Below are 23,481 nucleotides of genomic sequence, written 5' to 3' on the forward strand. Positions count from 1 at the left end.
CATTGTTTGTCCTACACGCTATTTTATTTCTATCCTGTCAACTACAAAGTATTGGTATCTCTACTGTGTTTCAGGCAACTAATTAGAAAATCTTGTTAACATCTCACAAGAAGCAGCGCCGGGGGAGGAAAAATGAGGAGAATCCAATATTGTGACTGAACTGAGGGCTAAAACACAATTTCCCTGCAAGTCTGCAACACGTTTCTTGTGTGCAGACACACTGAGCATAGTATGTCGGTATTACAGGTTTTGACATGTCATGAATATAGCGTCATTTTTTATAACGCTTGGCTCTGGATGTATATTCCAATGTCAACTCAAACATTGGGGGGGGTAACAAATTGTCGTTGCACAAAACTCCCTGATCGCAATTCAGACAGCTCCCCCTAGTGGCAGTCAAACAGCTGACTCCCTGCATCATTCTAGCAGCCACCTAACTATGAAGTCACATGTTGAGGGGAGAGGGGGCGAGCTGAACAAAAGAAACAACTTTTAACTTTCTTGTTGAAACAGAGCTCGTCTTGTGACTTAAGACGATGTTCAGTGATGAAGTGCTGTCCAATCCAATTGGATGAACAACTGATTAACCAATATTAAGTAATGCACCATGGATTCTACCAGACACACATCTTTATTCTCCTAACTTACAGTCCAAGATGGTAAGTAACAGTATTTTTGCAACACTATCATGAGAAATGTCAACATTTCTAACATTGCGGCCCAAGAAATCACCCAAATCGCTGCTGTTAGACTGAGCTGTTGGAATGCCTTATTGTGCAATTTGTTGGTAACCAAAGTCATATCTAGGTCAGACCTAGCAATTTACAAAAACATTTAAACTCTGATTGAACCACATTTTTCTGCCAAGATGAATCCCAGGTGGTTCTGTTTAGTACAGCTAGGTTCAGCATTCACACGTTTTGAATCCTTCAGAAGTGAAGTTCATGTTCAAGTTTGCCATTCCAACAACACAAAATACAGCTGAATAAAATTTTCTCGGTCTCATTACCAGGGCAATAAAACCAACAAAACACGAGACAAAACATGAGGCAATGAAAGAAGTAAAAAGTCCTGCAAGAAATGTCTTCATATCCAGCTGCTACACCTTTCTCAGGCCAGGCACCACGCACAAATCACCAACCATTAAATGTAGGAACTTTGTCCACCTTTGTCTACCTTCTGTTCCCGGAGTCTAATCGTTCTCGTCCTGGACAACTTGCGCCTACACTGTCAGGAATAACATCATGTTTGATACTCTCCTCTACCTCTCCCCCTGCAACTGTTTTGGATTTCTCGGCTGAACCCTCCTGTCAATGAGGCTGCTCTTCTTGTTGCTGCTACACCTCTCTCTGCAGCTTTTTTAGTTACCTGGGTATGCATAATATATGGCATACGTGTACCAATACACAGGTGACTGGTGCTGATATCCAGATGTCCAGGTGAAAAACAGAGAAAGAGAAAAAGCCTTATTTGCATTCTTGCCGACAGTAAGATGAGAAGATCGATACCACTCTCATGTCTGCACGTTAAATATGTAGGCAGTCTGGGATTAGCATAAGGCTGCAAGAGAGGGGAAATAGCTAGCCTGGTTCTGTTCAAAGCTAAAAAGATTCTGCCTTCTAGCATCTCTAAATCTCTCTAATCAGCATGTTGCATCCTCACTAGCTGTTCACCCCTGCTTTCAGTCTTTATGCTAAGCTAATCACCTAATAATCACCTGGCTACAACTTCATTTTTAGTGTACCGTCATGGCAGCGGTATCAATCTTCTCATCAAACTCTCTGCAAGACTGAAAAAACGTATTTTACAAAATGTCGCACTACTTCTTTAAAGACTTCCAATTAGCTTGAATCCAGCTCATAGAAATGTACATATTTAGACTTATTCTGCAGCATTCGAATAATTTGCTTAAAATTGGATAGGACCTTTGATGTTTAATCCCTGGTGTAGAGAGGAACAAGAACGAATCTCATTCTCCCACAAGAACTTCAATGCTCAGTAGGGAGAAGGAGAGAGCGTGAGGTAAACAGGTCCGTCCTTATCTATTGAGGCAGGAAATGGCATTTGACGTGTCAGAGGGTCAGAATTCCTTAACAGACTGCTTTACCCTTACCAGCTTGATTAATACTGGTGCAGTGGTGAAGTGAAGAGAGAAAGAGAGATGATAACAAGGGAAAAAGAGGGCAGGAGAGGTGAAGAGGAAAACAGCTAGAGAGACAGAGTTGCCTCTTATCTCTTGCTTGTAGCTTGTATGCACCTGCACCCTGACAGCTTTTCAATTGACTGTGAGCACACATCCTCTTCTTCGCTATCTTGTATCTCCACACTCGTTCACTCGCCCTCTCCCATCTCGCCCATTCCTATCGCAACCGCAACCAGGAAGAGGGGGTCCTCTCTATACTGGTATTCAGACTTCACTTTGTCTCTCATAAAACGCTGAAGTGGAGGTAGAGAACTTAATTTCTCTCAACGTTTCTCACATTTGCCACTCCTCTGTCAATGCTGTACTGGTGAATATATATTCTTTTAGGTGTCTGCAGTGGTTCTAATGAATATGTATAGTTTCCACAAGTCGAAGCATTTCCATGACCGTAAAAAGTTTTTGTTAAGAGTTCGTTTATGTTGTTTTGCTGCTTAGAAATGTTGTTAAGGGGTAAACAGCCTGACTTCCACCACAGCGTAACACAAAAACACTGCAAAGTATGATACTCCCTGGCATTCCCAAACATGAAATATTCATAGACTGCAGATCCGATCTTAAATACTTCACATTATCACATTTCATTTGATGTCCATGATTCTATTTCTATCTTCTAGTTATCAGAGTGATATATATTCATTAAAAATACAGACATTTTTCTTCGTTTCATGCATACTTTTCTTTCTCAAACTGCCTTTCCATCTTTTACTCAAACAACCACTTATATATCATACTGTAAATTGCTCCTGTCCTTCACACAATAAAGGGAATCCATGTCTGCATCCACAGCTAGATGCCCCTATTGATACCTCTTTTTGTCCTTAACCTTTCCAGGAATTGAGTTTTGCACACAATAGCAACAATGACTATGAAACATGAAACGTGCCATCATTGCGACATTGTGATAGGAAAGCTGGTGATTCAATCGTGTGCAGTCCAATCGCGCTCCAACTGAAAACAGTACAGGGTGGAGGTTATACTGGACACTGGCCTGAGGCCTGATGGTGGTGCTTGTGATGAAACATGTTGCAGAAAAGCACACTCATGGTCAGTGTATGGTTTCTTTGTACATATTGTTCAATTACAAATTGACTGAGCAATTAAAATTGTTTCTGTATATCTAGTTTGGAATTGATTTTACTGCAGATTACCCAGTGGTAATGACAAAATACACTTTATGTTGCATTTGATGTAGTAATATTCATCTTGGTAAGTTAACTTCTTCCTATACCTATTTTATGAAAGGGACATGAAGTTTGCAAATTTGCCACGTCAGATTCAGGAAATGCTTCAAAGAGCCATAATTTGTCAGTGGACAAGGCGTGCGGGTCCATTAGGAGGTGCTGTGGAACTAACTTCACCACTTAAGTCCACTTGAAAACCTCACTGACATAGCTGTGTTAACACTTTTTTCCCTACCATCCAAGTCAGGTTGCTATAAAACTGTTCCCCTCAAGCTGCCAGTTGAACGTTCAGTGCCATGAATTGAACCCATTTGAAATTTAGGGTGAGCGGACTTCACAACGTGTTTTTGGTTGGCTTCTCCCTAACAGCACAACAATAATTACTAAGCAGTCTGCTCTTTAACTTGGACTCCGGGCTTGTCAGTGTTTCCAGCCTTATTGTCGAGTGATCTCCGGAGGCCGGTATCCTCTGACACAGGATGGGAGAATCTGACAGGTTGGCTATTAAGGCTAGTTCGACCACTACTGTAACAGACAGTGGGCCTTGTTAAAATGCCTCAGATAGTGACCTGAGCAGTTTGACGTGGGTATCTAGTCTTGTCTGTCTCGGTCTCGCTCTCATTCTATTACTTTCACCTCTAAAGAGGAGGCTGTCTACCTCACTCTCTCACACAAAAAATGCACCTAGACTAAAAAGACAACTGTTTCCATCCTCGTGTCTCTTTCATTGTATATATTCTTTATTGCCACATCATTCTTTGCATATATTTGTTTATACTAGATTGTTGTCGTTTTGTCCTTGTTGAGCTCTGTGTCTTTTTTCCTACCCAAGTACACTGAGTGCAGTGTTTAAACCGGAGGCAAATTCAACTAGGTAAAGCCTGTCGAGTTAGCATATGCTTTTGTTAAGTGGTCACTACTCATGCGTGGCAATCTGCTTCAGTGCAGGCCAGTTCCAGAACGGCCTGCCACAGTCATCTTCTTCTTTGCGGGAGCCAATGGATCGAGGGCACACATGTGGTTCCCCAACAGTCATAAAACTAAGTAGCTGTGCTGAGCTATTGCAGACATCCTGTTTAAGTTTGTTCCGGGGGTAATGACGCTCGTCCCCTGACTCTCGATGGCTGTGAGACGGGAGGACTATCAGACTGTACAACAGTGCTGATCGAGATGGGGCATCTGGAGTGGGCATAAAGGAGAGCATGGAGGTAGGAGGGTGCTGGAATGGGGTGCAGGATCAACTAGAAGCATCTGTTTTATTTAATAATCGTTTTCTTGCTTTGTATTTTTACTTTCCTAAATATATCTTTCAATGGTATGTACACAATACCCTGCTGAGGAAGGTGCCTCATTTGCGTCACTACGTTTTGGTAGACAAAGTACTCCATGACGTCAAAATATCACTCCAATGCGAGTGAAAGTTGGGTCAATTTTTTTCTTGAGATCAAGTGCCATCATTACCACTGCCAGGTTGAAAATGAGCTGTTCAAAAAATGCAGCAATCACTTCTAACTTGATTGGCAGGTGTAGGCATAGTTCACTGTGATTGTTTTTTCTCCTGTGGCAAACATAGCCGATGGCCTATCGCATCTTCAGATATTCAAAAAAAATGTACTTAGGTACAGCATTTGAGTAAAAGTAATTCAATCTTGTCCCAGTCTACAGTGGACCAAAGTGGGTCAAAAGGAGATATATTATTCCCATGTTCCATTTTGTTTTAGGATACATTCAAGCCAATTTTATTAATATAGCCCAATATCACAAATCACAAATTTGAATCAAGTGGCTTTACAATCTGTACACGACGGAATCCACTGATTTTTGTGCATTTTAGTTTCTTTAATTATAGTCTTTTTTAATATTAATTATTATCCTTTCCTCCTCTGTGTTTTGGTGCATCTTCAATCGCTCTGCCATTGTAATCATTGTGAGTTTGCATCATCTGTCAATCATGTGACTGCCATGCGTGATGCATAATGGCACTTGTAATAATGTTGGAAGTCTGATAAGACAAGCAAATTATGTCATTCACTCCAAAATAAAGAAAGAACTTTCAGAGCAGTGAACTTTGGAAAAAAAAAAAAAAATGTGCTCGCAAATTTTAAGGTCTGGACAAAGAAAAAAACACAGAGAGAGAGAGAGAGAGAGAGAGAGAGAGAGAGAGAGAGAGAGAGAGAGAGAGAGAGAGAAGGAGATAGGGAAGTTATTGAGGCTGTTTTATCATGCTCCAATGAGTTAGCTCGAGCTAGCTCGTTTCATCTTTCTTTTGCAAGCAGGCACACACACACACACACGACTGTGGCACATTGGCCACATGCTCTCTGGTTGCCTCAAACCTCTGAGTGCGGGCAGCTAAAGCCCCCTTTTTGCTCCAAGGATTAAACTGTGGATTACACACATCACACACGTACGCACATATAGACATGTACACATGCATACTTAAACAGAACACAGAAAGACACAGGCAGTGGAGCCAAAGAGGGTTTTGGAGTCCACATCATATTTTACAGTAGCTTTGTTCTACAGCTCTGCACTGAGAGAAACTTCACTCCAACAGTTGATAAAACCATAGTCTGTCAGAAGTTTCCTATAGACTACTCAACAGTTTTGGCATCTGAAAATGTAAGAACATGGCAATGTCTGTTCTTTTCAAATACATGAGTGATTCAAAGTGTATGTCAATGTCCAGACTAACACTATCAGGCTCTCTGCATACTGAGTTGCACCATCCAATTTGAACCCATTTTCACTTGTTTCAAGGAAAACAAAGATTTGGAATTTATAATGCAACAGCTGACTATTTAGCCTGATTCACTGGCCACAAGTATCTTGAATGGACTGAATTATGGTCCCAGTGACCTAGCAACATCTAAATCACAGCCGTTTCCATTTATTACCATGATAAATTGCAGGGTTTCTCACAGTGTTCTGTAGGGGAGGCGGGCAACCTTCACCTGAAATAGAGCCCACCTCCCGAAATGGCAAAAAAATAAAGAAGAGCATAGGCGCAATTGCCATGTTTAAATTGCTCATGAGCCAAAATGCGTCAAGATTTGTTGACTTAAGTTTCCTAGGACAAATCCTGTAAAGGATACGATCATAGACTTTTCTCCCACAGCTTTGGGTAGAAGAGGACAGATGGTTAAAGGCTATTAACTGCCAATAAAATCTAAATCCTCACTTGTCCAAAAAGTACATGACCTGGAGTAGGTCAACAAGCCACGGCAAGTTTGCTAAATAGTGCAAGAGCTACACAACAGAGACAGAGATGCATTCGCTTCAACTATCTCAAGGACAGAATGTTCAAATATGTTACAATTTGTTAAAATAAAAGAAATTTACACCCACACTACAGACACTATGTTCATTTTTCAGTTTAATTCTAATCTATGCAACTAACTGGAAGTGTAAAGGTGTGTTTGACGTTATGCCTGTCTGATTTCTGTCACACATGCATACCCATGTACCAGAAATGTGCACCCCTGGGTGTAGACGTTTCTCACAGCAGACATTTTGACCCATCACAGTCGGACAAGCGCTCCTGTTATTAATGACACAAACAATGGATCCGTTCTATTGAAGTGAACCATGTTGTAGTCACTGAAGTATTCAGGTCCACATCAAATAGATGCCATTCTGACACCTTACACACAGGCACACTTATCCTCACACCTTAATCCACTCATTAAAGTAACACCAGTGACTTCCCTGGAGGTTAGGGATAGACTAGATTACAGAATGAATGGGAGCCTAATCCACTTTCCTGTAAAAACCGTATATAATTGACCATAAAGGTAGCGCTATACAGGAAGCTTGGATCGTTTTATCCTGTCTGATAAAACACTCATGGATTTAGAATACCCTCCTTCCCCCTCAACACACACACACACACACACACACACACACACACACACACACACACACACACACAACATCCCAATGAGCAGAGGATTAGCGGTATTACTGTACACTGTTCCCCAGAGGTAAGATCACCTGCTCTTCAACATCAGCAAAGATCAAAAACATGTTGGCATTGCTTTAAATCCAACTGTAATGGGGTCTCATATTTTTAAGCTTCTGATAACAGCGTTCAGTCACTCCAGATTACCATGTAAAGGGCGTATTAGCGCCAGGGCTGGCACACAAGGAGCTATCGCCACACTTAGCAGGGGATCCTCTATTCCAGGGGTTTAAGGTCAAAGGTCCGGAACGATTGGCGATAACAAAATAACATGTAATCAATTAATTAACATCACATCTCTTGTGGCTGGTCGAGCACGAAACAGAGGCAGACAAGGCTCAGAAAGTTGGTCCATATTTATTTTCTCAGACACATTCTTACAACTACACTTGCACACAGCAGCAACATCACACAACTCAGACAAGAATGCTGAGAATAAAGGTCAGCTACACTGATTATTCAATGTTATTGAGTATATACACACACACACAATATATATATATATATATATATATATATATATATATATAGCTACACTAACTAACAACACGAGGTATAGCAGGGGCCCTTGACTGCATTTGTCCAAGGGCTAAAATGTTTCTTTTTTTTTTTTTTTTACGAAATTAATGTTGTTTTTATCAGTCTATAGCTGTGTGAGCATATTTAAAAAAAACACATATCATCAATCAAAATCAATAACAATAATATTATAATAATAACTAAAAACAGCTCTCAGACCTCCACTGAGGAGGCAGTCAGAGCACAATACAAACCCCACAGTTCAACTAGTCCTTAAAAACTCTTTGGGATCACAGAAAACAAACAAAAATACTCAGTTTGAGATTCAATACAACACTTGTCTAATGAAAATAATACCAAAGGGCGCCTCTTGCACTTATTTGACGAAGTTAGTGATTTGCAGACTTCGAGGTACCCCCTGTAGACTGACCAGTGCCCTGCTGTCAGCTCCAGGCAGGGGTCAGCCTGGGATCTAGGCGGTTTGATGGTTTCTGTTAAATAGATGAGCTATGAATTATGAACTTTTTAGCTTGTTGTGAGGTGTGGGCCAGCTAATCGATGGTCACTCTAAGGACAGACTGGGATGCCAGTTAAGGTTATATGTACAGTACCATACGTGTTTTTTTATTAGTCATCCCAGAAGCATTGACTGCCCGTGAATTTTCTTAACCAGTAATGCAGTGTGTAAGGCATATTTGCTTGCAGTACACCTACAGGCTGCTGCTAGCCACTGGGAGCTTTCCAGCACCCAAACAGTACTGTACTTGTGGAACCTGGTCTTCATAAATGGAGCGGTTTGAAAAATTTATGAGAGAGTTAAAGACTAAAGAAGGTACTACTGAGATTCATTCATTCATTGCCTTTCTCATTTGCTCATCCTCTCACCTCCTGATACTCCATTTCTAATACATAACGCAATTTTTTAAGAATAATTCTAGTTATTCACAAATTGGTGTTATTTTGCAATTTTGGCCATCATTTGAGCTGGTTATAAAAACAGTGTACTTGCCAAAGTAATTACTGAGATCTGGGAACATGACGCGGCAAAGGAGTCTGACGAGCCAAGAAATACAAACTCAGACAAAAGGACGAGTTGTAAACAAGCCAACAGTTTTGGGCAGATTGTCTGAACCCTTTTATTTGATGGTGAGAATTTTTTATTTTTTTTGCTTTTCTTCATGAGTTTGAGTACAATGGGATGAAAGACAGACAAGCACATTGGCAGAGTGTCAGCAGGAACACTTGCACTGTGTCAGACTGTTGAGGCTCTTGATTTAGCAGCCGATCTTAGTTCCAACCCTCACCTAAAAGCTTTGAGTGGTGAATGAGATCACAGCAACAAGTGGCACAAATGAGTTTCCTTCACAGGGTGGCTTCGCGACAGGGTAAGGATTCATCTGGAGGGAGCTCAGAGGTTGAACGATGCTCCTTCACAGAGGAGTTGCTTGTGCAGAGTGCTGAGAGTTAACCAAAACAGGAAAATTGTGGACTGTAAACCCAAAACAGTGAGTTGAAAGCTGCTACAATGCTCCACAGAGCTGAGGGGAACTTCAGCGCCCCGTTCTTTGTGGGTTCATCACTACGAGTGATGCCTTTCACATTACACACGCAGTCATATCATCTATTTGGTCGGGAGGGCCAGATTTGTCCTAGGCTGCCCACTGGACTCTGTGGAGGAGGTGGTTGAGAGGAGGCTGTTGGCCAAGCTCACAGCCATCAGGGACAACAGCTCTTTCCCACTGCACCGGACTGTAGAGGAGCTGAGCAGCTCCGACTGAGGCATCCTCAGTGCAGGAAGGAGCGCTACCACAGGCCATTCCTTTCAAGTTCTGTACAACTCCAATGTATAGTTATTATGTGCAATAACCTCTGTTCCTCTCTGATTACAAACATCCAAATCCACTACTGCTGGGCAAAAGACACTTTCTAGACACTTTCTGTATTTTTTTTCTTAAAGTTACTGTACATAGGATACCTTATTTTCTTTATTTTATTTTTTTTTTACATTTTTGCAATCCTTTTTGTGGTTAAAAAATGTTTTGCACACTTTTGTTCTTATTTTGCACCTTATGGTTCTAGTCCAATCTAATCTAATCTAATTTGTACCAAAATACTGATTTGTGAAGAGACCCAAGGGTGGACACAGAACAGACTGGAAGATCCCGTTTCACCTGTCTTGGTATCCCTCAGGAGGAGAGGGAGGACGTGGATGGGGAGAAGGGCATAAAAGCTACCTCAAATAACCTGCTGATGCTGCAAAACGACCCAAAACATCTTTAACAATCCCTCACAGCAAACGACTGCAGGAGCTTTGGTAGGTCAAAGCTGAACTGAGAAGTCAGGCTGTAAAGTGTGACCGACCCTTACAAAGGACAGCTTCAGAAATAACTCAGTAATTTAGTAATGAGAGTTATAAATAAATGGCTCATTTGGTACTGAAATATAAGACAAACATCATGGCAAAAAGCTGGTCACAAGCTAAAGCCTGTCGTTAACGATAAGGACACACTGAAGGACATAAACAAGCGTTTATGTTGTTTTGTCCTCACCCGTAAATACTTTCAGTTAGCTGTACTGATGACTCGTGTCATTGGAAAGCTCTGTTACCGGTGTGGCGTAAAATCTAACAGCAAGTCAAAGCCTGGACTCTAATATGAACTTCAGATGGGTGTTTTACAAACTGCTGTAGCAATAATTAGCTACCTTTTCCCTGGCTGTGGCTCATTACAAGTCCACAGTGAGAAACAAGGATGGCGAAATAGGGTATTGTTAAATTCAGCTTAATTAAAGCAGCCAATTAAAACACTTATCACATTAGTCAGGTGCGCTCTAGAGAACGTTTGCATGTAACTGGTTAAAAAATGAGGAAAAGAGCAGATCACTATCTATCGCTGCTTATTAGTGTGCTGTGTGTGCATGTTAATGTGTGAGCTGGTGTGTGCGTGTGTGTGTGTGTGTGTGTGTGTGTGTGTGTGTCAGAGGCTCCAGGGAATAATATCTCCTCACTTTTGGAACTGCAAATTAGTTTGTGACTGTGTGTGTTTGTGTGTGTGTGTGTGTGTGTGTGTGTGTGTGTGTGTGTGTGTGTGTGTGTGTGTGTGTGTGTGTGTCTCACCTCACGTTTGCTTCTGTCTCGGAGGCAGCTTGGTGAAATTGCTCCTTGCTCTGTTTGTATCTTTCCAAATTCTACAGACAAAGACAGAACAGAAGAAGACATAAACACGAAGCATTAGTTGAGCCCTTCTTTTCCTTCTTTGGGTTTGAATGTGTGCATTAGTTTTCCTTCTTGTCTTTTGCAGAGTATGTAACACACATAAAACATACTGACCTCTAAATCCATGACAGATTTTTATGTAAACCCTCCCTGCTGTCTCCTCATACTCATATTCCATGAGCTTACTCTTAACCAAATCATTTCTTTCCTGTACTGCATTCCTTCATCTCTCTCTCTGTCTGCATCATTTGTAGCATCTTTCTTTTCTCCCTTGACATCCCATTTCATACCTTCCAGACTTTAAAGCATAAACCCCTATGTGATTTATTAACTCTGAATTTCACCTGTATTTTTTTTCTTTTTTTAACCACAGCGTTGCTTTACTGCTTTAACCACAAAGGAAACCCCAGGCGCAAATTCACTCACATTCTTTAAACACAAGACTTGTGGAGGAAAAGTCTATAGGAAGGCTTGCCATTCCAGCCCCTTCCAGTGAAACTAAAGCTCAGCAGTAATGACTTGCGTTACTCATACATTTTTTAAGAAATCGTGCTTTCTGACTTTGCAGCTTGCCCGGCGAGCGCCAAACCCAAAGCAAGCAGGCAGTGGTATTATGATAAAACAAGCAGCTAATCCACAACAACTGCAGCCTTTCCTCTGCTGATCCTCCTTAGGCCTTCCAGCGCCAAGTATCCCCCCCAGATATTTAACCAGCAAACTGTACCAGCTGGGGAGGGAAGGATGTCGGGGGAAGAAAAAAGAGAAAAGGCTGGAGGGGAGGTAAGAGGAGAATACGGAAAGAGAAGCGGCAGAAGGCACGAAGGTAAGTGGCAAGAGAATAGGGAAGGAAGAGGGAGAGAGATTTGTGAACTGCACTTTTTTGAGTAAAGCAATTTGCCCTGACTACTTAGGGTTGGATTGGGCTCTGTATATAATAAGTCTGTGCATGTGTACATATAAGAAAGGTGCGCAAAGTAGAAAAGGAGACCTGCCTGTGACAGATGTACGCTGCATTGCTCACACAGGGGCTGTTAAAAGGGACAACACAACACAAAGCTACGTATGGCTTATGATGGTTGGAAGAACATTTAAATTTCAGTGTGTTCCTCTGAGGGGCAAAGCGAGCATGCTGAGCAATGGACCACGACTGGCAAATGGCAGGCCACAGCGGCGGTCTTGGCCATGCCAAGACTTCTAAATTAGTTGTCTTGCCAAGTGACTGTCCAACACACACAGCTGTGTCACATGCCACAACCAACACTGAACCACAACATGGTTTGCAACTGTGCAGCTATTAATAAAAATGGGACGGCAACCAGCGTGAATTAATATCAACAGATGGGACTTGAGCCACGACATTCCGTCCAAAAACTGTAAGTGCGTATGAAGAAAAGAGTTGCACTTAAATAAGAACAATTCATTAATGAACATATTTTAAGAGCATTTACACGAAGGGCTCAGTTTCAATCGGCCAGCACAAAGCCGTAGGTATTGTGTGGCACATAAACGGGCAGAAGACCAAGCTAAAAACGACCGGTCTGACGAGTGCGGAGTGTGGCACATCTCCAATCAGAGGCTGGAGATTTAGCAATTTATCTGGCCTGCTGTCTTCACATGGCTGCAGGGATTTAATGACGCTTTCGTACAATCTAAAGCAGCTTTAGACATTATAAGAATCAAATATTTTCACTTTATATGTGATTCTAACACATATACAGCAAAAAGCATTCCAACTCTTACCACATCAAAGTTTCATTGTTGCTGATTTATCTACTGGTTAAAATGTGTTTAGTGAAAATTGTATTTTTCACATTTGCATTATTGTGCATTCACTGCAAGTATTCAGTTTGACTGGCTGACAGCACAACATCTTTAACAGATCTCCATAAAAATAACAATAAAAAGAAACACCTGCCTTGTCTGAAGGAACCTCCGAGCCACGGCACAGGCAAAGCCAACTTCAAAGGCCAGAAAGCACGTGATCTGAGCACTGCTTGCGCTGGCCACTGTGACGCCATGAAAAAAGGGCCCTTCGCTTTCTTAGGAAAGGAGGGTGGAAGAACTGAATGAGGAAATGAAGTTTTGGACTTTTGAAACAGTGCCTCAGCGGACCCTTGTTAGTGCTGGAAAACCTTTACCTTTAATAATCACATGAAATTAAACAATCTCTGCAGGTGCACGGCTACAACTCCTACTGTGCAGAGAAATAGCAATACAGTAAGTACATGCATGCACAGTTTGCCTTAAATGAACATAGACATGCCTTTCATCACACATCTGCAAATGAATATGTCTGGCTGCTCTCCCGACCTGTCATTAGACCTGTCAATGAAAACAGAGGCAAGAAGTGGTGCAATTTCACCTTTTGAGTCGTAATTATAGGCCATACTCATGCACATCTGTAGCTAGTTACAATGGCCATACTGTTAATTAATCTCATCTTCCTGTACCTGTGATTTCTCAATCACCATCATTAAACGCCAGGGAGGTAAAGCATAATTTAGTTTATAGTGCTAGTATGAAAACCATCATTTACACACACTCGGACAACAAAACTATAATAAATAAATAAAAAAGGATAGTAATGGGAGCAATTCATCCAAATTAAATGTGTTCTGGCCTTTGATCATACAGGTCACACAATGAGTGAAACTGGCTCACAAAACATGTTTTATTATTTAAAGTGCATTCCTCCACTTTGTTTATACACATCTACCGTCACAAATATTGTGCCAAAAAGGCCATAAAGAGAAAAATCACGGAGATTGTCCTACAGTGAACAAAGAGAGGAAGCGTTGCTTGCTGAGAACATCCTGTAAACAGTGATTTTATGGAGTTAGGGACACATTTTACTATCGTCATTCTAGTACATCACTGGCATCAGAGTTGGCTACGTTATTTGTTTGTTTTTTTTTCTGGATATGAGCAGGTTTTTGTAATCTGGGCCTCTCAGCCCAGGATTGCCCACACACTCAATCCCAGCATGTACATTTAAAGTAGCTAAGTATTTAAAGCGTCTTCAATAGAAGAATGAAAAGCGAAATGTCAATGTCAAAAGTTATTCCATTTTAGAATGAATTATCCTTTTACCGCATTCAGAGGGACAAAGGATTATGTGTGGCATCACTGGTTGCCATGGTGACACTAAGGAATTTAGAGGTATATGCTTGGTTTCTGATCCAGCAGCTGGCATCCGCCGTGTATCTCAAGCTTTACACCGGCACTGAGCTATCACCATCCCCCCTCTTACTGCTGCTCAACATATTTCCTTCACTTCTTCATTTCTGTTCCTTGACAGCTTCTTTACCTCTATATGCAGACTACACACTGTACCCTCATCTGCAGTCATTTCCCACCAGTCATCACTCCTTCATTATTCTCTGCGATAATCAAACACTCTCTGTACTACTATACTATATTTGCCACAGAATAAAGAGTACAATGGCTCGCTGCAATATAGGTCAAAAATTTTGCAATATATAATAAAATCTGTTATGAATAAAAGATATCAGCAAAAATACCATTATTTGCCACCATTCCCATCTTTTTTTTTTATTTTAGTCTCTGTCAACTCAGTACCTCATTCTTCCAGTCCATACCTGCAGTTATACAATGGCTTTTAAGAACTCTTAATTGTGACTGGCTGGCTGGACTCACTTGTTGTAACCAGTAGGGCAACAATTAGAGAGAGAGAGATGCATCTTCTGATGATATGCATTATGGCTGTGACACGGTAGCTGCAAAAGTTACTATAAATGGAAAGATTTACTGTAAGGGTCAGAAAAAATCTGAGAATAAAAGTAATGAAAATCTATGAAAACTGATGAGGACAAGAGATTCAGCATTAAGAAGTTATAGAAGAGACACATGACAAGACATGTTGATCCGTAAAGGCTTGAGGAACAAGAGCTGTGATAACATTTCTACAGCTCCTTTATATCCCCAGGTAATGAAGGAGGCAAAAGGCAATAGTAAATTAATCTGGATAAATATTCATAATCTCATAAGAAGGGACCTTTATTTTCAATACATTCAGCTCAAGGCACAGAAAAATGAATTGAAGACAATACTTTCGTTTTCCTGATTTTGTTCTTGAGCTAAGTAAAACTTTACAAAGTGCTGGATATTGTTCCTAAAGATGCTGAAAATCTGGTTTTTGATCTGGTTACGACCAATGAGACACAAGCAGACAAAATCAGCTAGCAATGAATGACTCCTTGCCTCAACAAAACCTCCTCTTCGGGGTCCCAGGAAGCACACAAAAACACTCAGTTTGAGTGTTCAACACAACAGCTGGCTGAAAAAAAATAAACCCAAGCGACATCTCTTGCTTCAGGTCCAGACTTTAAGAAGCCCTGCTTTTGACCTTTCTCTCTCAGTGCCTCAGCCCTTTTTGTCAACCTTGCTCAGGTTACCCACTATGTCTCTCTAGATTCCAGCCAGAACAGGTGCTCCCAACATCATGGCTGGTTCTGTATTTCCCCATGCTTTCCATCGAAACACTCGGGCAATCATGACAGCTGTGTATAGAAAACACTGTATATTTACTGGACATGGGCTAGAGATAAAAGTGAGGAGAAAACTCATGTGTATGGTATATAATAATGATGCAAATGTCTATAACAGAAAAACACTCATCATTACCTTTAAAGATAGCTGTTCGAATTTGCAAAATATCAACAGAATTGCACAGAACCAGGAAAAAATAGTCAATGTGTGCAGTGTCATCAAGCTTGTCAGCTGTGAAAAGGCGGCAACAGCTGCACTTTACAGTCATCACAGCCATCACTAGTCAAATTTCTGCTTCCCTGCCGATGATTGCAGCCATCCTCCCCACCCATCTACACCTTTACAACGATGGGAATACATTAACTCAGTCTTTTGAGAATGTTAGACTTGATTGCAAGTTCAAAAGTAATTAGGTAGATTTATTTTCGCTGTTTTTTTTCCCCCTCGCTGTCGGCTCATTACAACAATGTTATTTTGTTGAAGGTAACGCTGAACTGAAAAGAACTTCAGGCTATCATATCAGGATAAACAGCCTCTCACACAGGCTACAACTGGTCAGAGAGCAGCACTGATGACGTGGTTCTCTTGTGGCTCACTGGAAGAATATTCACAGACACTTGCCAAAGAAGCAAAAGGCCTAATTTTTGTAGACATCACAAACATTGGTCTACATGTGGGTGGCAAAAAAACCTCTCTCTCTCTCTCTCACACACACACATACACACACACAGGGTGCTCTTTGATCCAACTGTAAAAGGAGCACTCTTTTAACCCACACACACTCCCACTTCATCTAACCTTTCGGTCTGACCTGGCGGTGGCAGTGGCATTCACTGAACAACACAAAAGAATTTTCTTTGGGGTCACACTATTGACCCTGGGCTCTGTGTGGACCTGTGTGTGCACGGTGTGTGTGTGTGTGAGCTCTGAGAGATACGTCTGTGTATCATATTCCATGTCCCATATGCTGTATGTATGTATGTAATTGCATCTACTTAAGCATTGTTCTTTTGTGTGTATGTCTTATATTCTTCTCCTGCACTGTAGCCATTGAGGGGTCACAGAAGTCACTAATGGAACACCTAGTCGGCTAAACGTTCTGACTAATAACTCTGTTAACATTAGCCGGGACCCTACAGCATACATAGACAACGGCCATATGCACGTTGAGATCCACTCTTTTACAGTAGCACAGACCTGCATCAAATTCTAGCGGGATTTAGCTTGTTTAGAGAGAGAGAGAGAGAGGTGGGACTGGAACAGAATATGTTGCTTCTTTAAGGGGAATTTTGCTATGTAAATCTTTATTTTAAACTAATAGATTAGATAGATATTTTCTTTTTTTGCTGAGACTCTAGGTGAGACTGACACCACTTTCATATGTCTCTGTTAAATATGAAGCAACAACCAGTATAAATTTAGCATAAGCTCCCTTTTCACAAAGCCAGGATGGCTGTTTCCCCCTTCGTCCGGTCTTTGTGCTAAGCTACGCTTGCTATTTGGCTTATAGCTTCATATTTAGCATACAGATATGACAGTGGTATTCGTTTTCTTCTTAATTATCTAGGCAAGAAAGCAAATAAGTGTGTTTTCCAAAATGTCGAATTTAGCAACAGAATATGGAACAGCTGTTTACGATGTTAAAGTATGTGGTCATCATTCATTAACACGACAGCGAAGAATACCCTGTCTGTGCTTAGCTTAAAAAGCTAAAGTTAAAATCATCAGTTTGGTCCTGTTGGGTCTTGATGCCCCTGCAGGCTCGCTGTCAATTAACCACATGCACCAGCCCACCCACTCACAGGCTTGAGGGCTAAAGAAGCATTTCTGGTATATTTCCAAAGACATTTTAGCCTCCTAACAGTAAATTTCAAAGTCACTTTAACAATGGTTTTTGACTGCAAAAAGGGACGACTTGTTTTAAGGTATTTGAAAGAGAAAATGCTTCTTTAATGTGTCGCACCAAACTAGTATCTCATCTGCTCAAATGGGCTTAAGCCCACTGACCTGAAACTTCTCAAAGCTTAAAAGTTACAGGACATGTAAAGTATTAAACATGCTTTGTACAGCCAGGAAGGGATATGAGTTAGAGTCAAAATAAAAGTAATTCAACAACATATATCTCCACACATTTAGAAGTTCTGTCACAACTTATCATCATATTTTTCTGTTTCACAGTGCCTTCCTGTGGACACTTCACACTTACATTCCAGTAAATGTAGCTGTTTGGATCTCACTGAGTGTTTACCACTGTTGAGGAATACACACAAGCACCTTTTTTTTTTCGCTCAGGCAAAATAATGAGGCAACTGGAATGTAAGCCACAACTCTGCAATGTTTGGTAATGTTAACTTATTATGAAATTCATATCTTCATCTCCAGATGGGTGCAGCCTCAGTGGAAATATTGCTAACAAGCTAAACTAATAAGCAGATTCGAAGCCCTCGCTGCAGCATATTGAGCAGATAACTTTCCGCAGGATGAAAGCGTTAAACTTTGACTCGGTCTACATAGGGCCCAGAGTGGATGCATTTCCATAAGAAAGTGCAACACAGCAGAAAAGTGAAGTTTTTAATAGAGTATTTAAAAAAAAAAAAAGTTCTGATCAGAAGACCAAGCTGGCTTCATTGTGTCAGGAACACACATACAGTATGGTGTCTATGTGTGCTTGTGTGTGTGTGTGTGTGTGTGTGTGTGTGTGTGTGTGTGTGCGTGTGTGTTTGCGTGTGTGTGTGTGTTTGCGTGCATGCCATCTTAAATAAGTCCTCTGTGTCTCTGTTTGACCAGGAAAAAAGGCACTGCCATTGGCATTATTTGGAGTAAAGCAGTGTGTGTGTGTGTGCGTGCGTGCGTGTGTGTGTGTGTTCAGTGCGCAGGTATTTCTGGTGCACTACGTTGAGGCCCCTGCTGACAGCGTGTCAAGCAACCTGTCAGACTTGGAGGAGGATTATTATCTCCTTCTGTACGCTCTATTTCCACCAGCTTCAAACTATACTATGACAAGAGTGTGTGAGAGAGTGAGAGGAAAAAGACAGAGGAAGAATTGGGTAAAAGGTGCATGTGAAACTAACAAAAGCTATTTGCCCACATCAAATAAATGTTACTACTGCTTTTCTTGTGTTGACATTTTGCAAGAAATGGAAAGACGGAGATTATCCAACACGTAGGCTTCTCGATTGTCAAAACAGTAGAAAAGAGCAGCTGAATAGCATCAGAAAGTGTTTCAGGTCCTCTGTGTCAGCGAAACCACGTATTTCATGTTTTCTCAATACAAAACATACATAGGGGTCAGGAATATCCTTATGCTCCAATCACCAAATGCATTTCTATACATATTTCTTTATGTTACAAATCTCAGCATCTCACCCTCTTAAAATCTGGTTAAAAATGAGTTCCATCCAGATTGTTTCTCAGTTATTAAACTGCAACTAAAGTTGCAACCTTTCTTTTAATTTCCCAGTGCATTATTATTATTATTATGTCAAATATCTAATGTTTTTGTTACATCCCACATATGTTAATGCAAAGGGTGAGAGGACATTAACATAAGCCGAGCTCAGTTTGATTTAACTCATCTTGGTTCAGTTCAGCAGAGCCGTTTGACAAAACTAAACCTCAAGCACTGAGAACATTTTGAGCAGTCAAACAGACCAAAACCAAGGCATTATGCGGCGTCTGGTGCAAACACGCATATAAATTCCCACATTTACATATACAGTACATGTGCACCTGAATATACAGTATGCATGCAAAACACATCTTTCTCTCTGTGTCTGTCTGTCTCTCTTCGCACACACACACACATACCCACACATAGAGGTCTGTCCACAAACATCCTAAGCCCAACAGCAAACACAGCTTGTGCCACCCGTATGTCAGCCTGCCAGTCTTCTACTCCCTCTGCAAACCCAACCTGTTCCTAATGAGACTAACACAAATAGCCAGGCATCTGACACCAAGACCTGTATGTGTGTATGTGTTTCAAATGAGTGGAGAGACTACTCGCGGAGGTAATAAATGTTGTTTTAGGCTGACTGCATGGTAATTAGAATATAGATTTTGTGTTATAGTGATGTAAGCCTGTTTGTGCTTATCTGTCTGTCATTTAAACAGGACCACCAAGAATCATTGATAGGTGGATGGAAGGAAGGAAGAAAGGAAGGAAGGAAGGAAGGAAGGAGGAGGGAAGGAGGGAAGGGAAAGTGGAAAGAGTGCTTCTCTTCTTTTCAGGATTGGACACACTATGCCTAAAAAAAGCCCAAACTACCCACTGTGTCAACTCTCAGAGATTTATTCCAAACTTGGATTGAGCTTTTTCCTCATTTTCACTTTCCAACAGCAGTCACAAATAAGCAAAAGATTGTCAACATATAAATGAGTACAAAAGTGAATAAATTAAAGTCCCACTGAGTGATCGAGTGGTTCCTCATGTGACTCCAACTGCTCCCCCCCGTCCTTACTGCTGAACAGGCTTGAATTAGCCATGGTAAACAGAATATAATACTTAGATTTTACACATGTCCTGTAAAGGTCTTCTCCATCTAAGAACTAGATAGCTGCTTCCCCCAGAGAGCCTGTGTAAAGGTCCTTCTTGTGTGGCACTTGCTGAGGCTGAGACTTCACTCAAGGCCAACAGCTTCCATACCTTTTCTGCCTGGTAAATGTCAGACTGATGAAAGGGGAGGAAGAAGCTTGTAAGGGCTCTCTGGAGATGCTCAGTCTGGCTAAAATCCCCTTGAATCGCATTTACAGACAGGCCCTGCACAGTGCTAATACCACAGATTTTTATGTGTACTACAGCAAAAGCTGTGCATTTTCTCATTTAAAACTACATGCAGCAAATACACAGCAAATAAACAAACCCATGTTTCCCAGTGTCTCCGTCATCTCGCTGGACATTAGCGGCAGTGCAAGATTTCTCCTACTCCGTCAACATAACAGCTAACAATTAACATTTTGTGACAAGCACAAGCAGCGAGACACTGTGCGGTGTGTTAGTATATAAGTATATAACCTGTGCAATATTACATTCTTATTTTCTTGAAATACTACACCTATGCATATGCATTTTTATTCCCACTGTGGCACATATATATATTCACCTACTGTGCAATATAGCAAATACTGACCTTCTCAATACCAACCATGTGCAATTTTTACACAATTTATATATATATATATACACACACATATATATATTAGTCAACTTCTTATTTCGATTTTGTATTTTTAATACCATTGCCTTTATTTGCTGCCTGTAACACCAAATTTCCCCAGATGGTTAGCTAACTACGTACACAGATTTTATAAGTTGCTGTGAGAGCTGGCTTGCCACTTATCTGTATACAAAACTCATTAATATTCAAGTTCCAGTGATGTTGATGGTTATGTGCCTTGGGTTAAAATCCAAAGGAACGCACAAAACTCACTATCATTGAGGGGACGCACCCTATCTTGTCCCTGATAATACACAATGAATTAATTTCGCCATATATATTAATATTCGCCATGTGTCTGCACGTATTTGTGAATGTATGTAAGAAAACTTAATTTCTGAAACAGTTCACCTCCTATTCTCGCTGTTGTCTCCCACTAAAATAGCACAGTTACCCAATGGAAGCTGGTCTGGAGTTAAAGCAACAAAGCCTTGACGGTGTTATTAGTGACACCTGATGAAACTTAAAAGCTCTGCATTTTTGTTGCCCTTTTTTTAGCTTCCCTTTTGTAAGTAACTAGCATTTGTTTACCCAGAAACAGCTACTATTTCTCTGTATAATACGACCTCCTCTTTCTGTTGGCTGCTGTGTGTGTGCAGCGTGATTGTCACTGTCGTACTACCTATGTATGAGCGTTACAGCCGTGTTTTTACAGCAGGTGTGTTGGACCACACAGAGAGGGCTCATGCCATTGTTGTTGCAAAATTTCCATTATGGGAGTAACAACACAGACCATTTATGTCCATTCACGTTCTGCCATTGCACAGCAGCTGAGTGACTATGCCTAAAATCCTGAGGATAATTATGGTGTGTGCATGCGCATGTTGAAATGTCTCTGTGCCTACTTCTTTGTATGAAGGGTTTGCAAAAAAACATTTTGTGTTGTACGTGGAGAACAAAAAACTGATTCAACCAGGCTTCTTTGGACTGGAAAACTAATTCTAAATCAAAGAGTATTCAGGGGAATAAATGGTTACAACAGTATTCTCCCATCATGCAACACTGTAGGGACAACGACTAAATGGAAATTTTAATCGTTTAATTGTTCTTCTTTTGGGGCCGAGCTATTTCAAATGTAAATTATTCTGAATCATACTGTTTTTATCTATGTTAAAAAAGGCCGTCGTTGAAGGAAAGAAGAAAAACATTGATAGGAAGTAACAGGCGATTCCAAACTTTGGACGGTATTATACATGTGAGCCGCAGAGTTATGTGCATGTGTGTGGATGCATCTTTAGCTTTGTGTGTGCAGTATGCGCAACTTCTAGTGAAGTCTTTTTAAACGCCTGTGTGTGTGAGTGTGCGAGCGTTTGTGTAAATGCTGTACCCTCTGCTCCAGTTGTGCCAGCTGCTCCTTGTAGAAGGCATCCAGCGCTTTCAGCTGGGCATCTTTCTTCTGTAGCTGCTGAGCCTGCAAGAGGACACACAACACACACACACACACACACAGAGTGGAGGGGATTAAACACTGAGTAAAGCTGTGTTGTGAAGTTATTTTATTATTCTGCCCTAGTTGATGTATTGTGACATTTGAATTTCCATTTGACTTTGTCCTTTAACCAATAGCCTCAATGTTACTGAAACACAGAAACAAAGGATTCTGCTATATCATGTAATACTTCTATTCGCAGTTTATGTTATGGTGATGTTTTATGTGATGGAGTTTTTACCAGTTTTAGTTATTTCAGCTTCATGTTTGAGAAATCGTGTTTTTTCCATCTTAGCACAGCACACAGCTCTAAATACTACAGCGTCCATGAGCCTTGACCACCTTCGCTACAGAGAAGAAGCCAGATCATCATTGAATTTGTGAATAAATGAGGGGCCATGGCTGCCACATGACTCTAAAATCATCCCTCAGTCTGAAAGTGAATTGATTTAACCTATGATCGTCATGTCAGTTTTCTCAACAATGAAATCTTTAGCTTTCACAACTGAGTGTTAAAACCTGTGATTGGATGTTTCTTGCCAAAATGCACCTTGGGAGTCGTTGTTAACTTCTTGTACACACGGATGTGCATTTGACTATTTAACCAAAAACACGTTGTCTAACGCGGTTGTTTTAAGTCCATCCAAGCTGCAGAAATACTCCCAACTGTGAGTCATGTAACATTGTCAGTTGGGAAATAATCAACTGCATCGTTACTTGCAGAACAAGGGGCCTCTCAAAAGGCTCCTCCTGCTTCCACTCGATTTCTGCTACACAAAATAATGTTTTCCAAGACAGCTTTCAGCCTTTTCTCTAATCTTTGCTCTTTTGTTTCTTACTGGGTCATTTAAGTTGCAAGAATTAAAAATAAAACCATCACCAGACTCTCTGAGACGAAGTTCTTTCAAAGTTCACTAATTGTGTTTAGGTGAGAAGTGGTGCAGTAAAAATCATCCAAATAAGACTGTTCCAAGTTTGACTTAATCCAGTGAAAGAATGTCAACAACCCTGGTGATCTGACCAAATGTATTTTTGGGTCTTTTGTTGGAACTGGTTGGCCTAATGGCAAAACATATCTGCTATGGCTCTTCAGTGGATTTGCTCAAGTTTGTAAAAGCCATCTTAACAGTGCCGAACTTCAGGGGAACAAAGATCAGTCCTTAAAATACTGTCCTTGGTGTTGGCATAGTTTTCTTGCAACCTTCTGCAACTTTTTAGTGATTTTTAGTGATTTATAATAATGGCTGCA

The 23,481-nt window shown here is 40.8% G+C and overlaps 1 protein-coding gene across 2 annotated transcripts in view; it reads right to left on the minus strand.

Moving 5' to 3' along the window:
* chchd6a (coiled-coil-helix-coiled-coil-helix domain containing 6a) overlaps positions 1-23,481 on the minus strand; it is a 74,872-nt gene that overhangs the window by 26,133 nt on the left and 25,258 nt on the right. The window contains exons 5-6 of one of the 2 annotated variants that reach the window (XM_041945665.1): positions 22,131-22,214; positions 10,985-11,050 (exon numbers count right to left, since the gene is read on the minus strand). In XM_041945665.1, the coding sequence (XP_041801599.1) occupies positions 10,985-11,050; positions 22,131-22,214 (150 nt within the window). Of the gene's footprint in view, positions 1-10,979; positions 11,051-22,130; positions 22,215-23,481 lie in introns of both variants that reach the window. The other variant, XM_041945668.1, reaches the window with a different exon arrangement.

The sequence above is a fragment of the Chelmon rostratus genome, chromosome 10 (assembly GCF_017976325.1).
Source record: "Chelmon rostratus isolate fCheRos1 chromosome 10, fCheRos1.pri, whole genome shotgun sequence".
Taxonomy (NCBI): domain Eukaryota; kingdom Metazoa; phylum Chordata; class Actinopteri; order Chaetodontiformes; family Chaetodontidae; genus Chelmon; species Chelmon rostratus.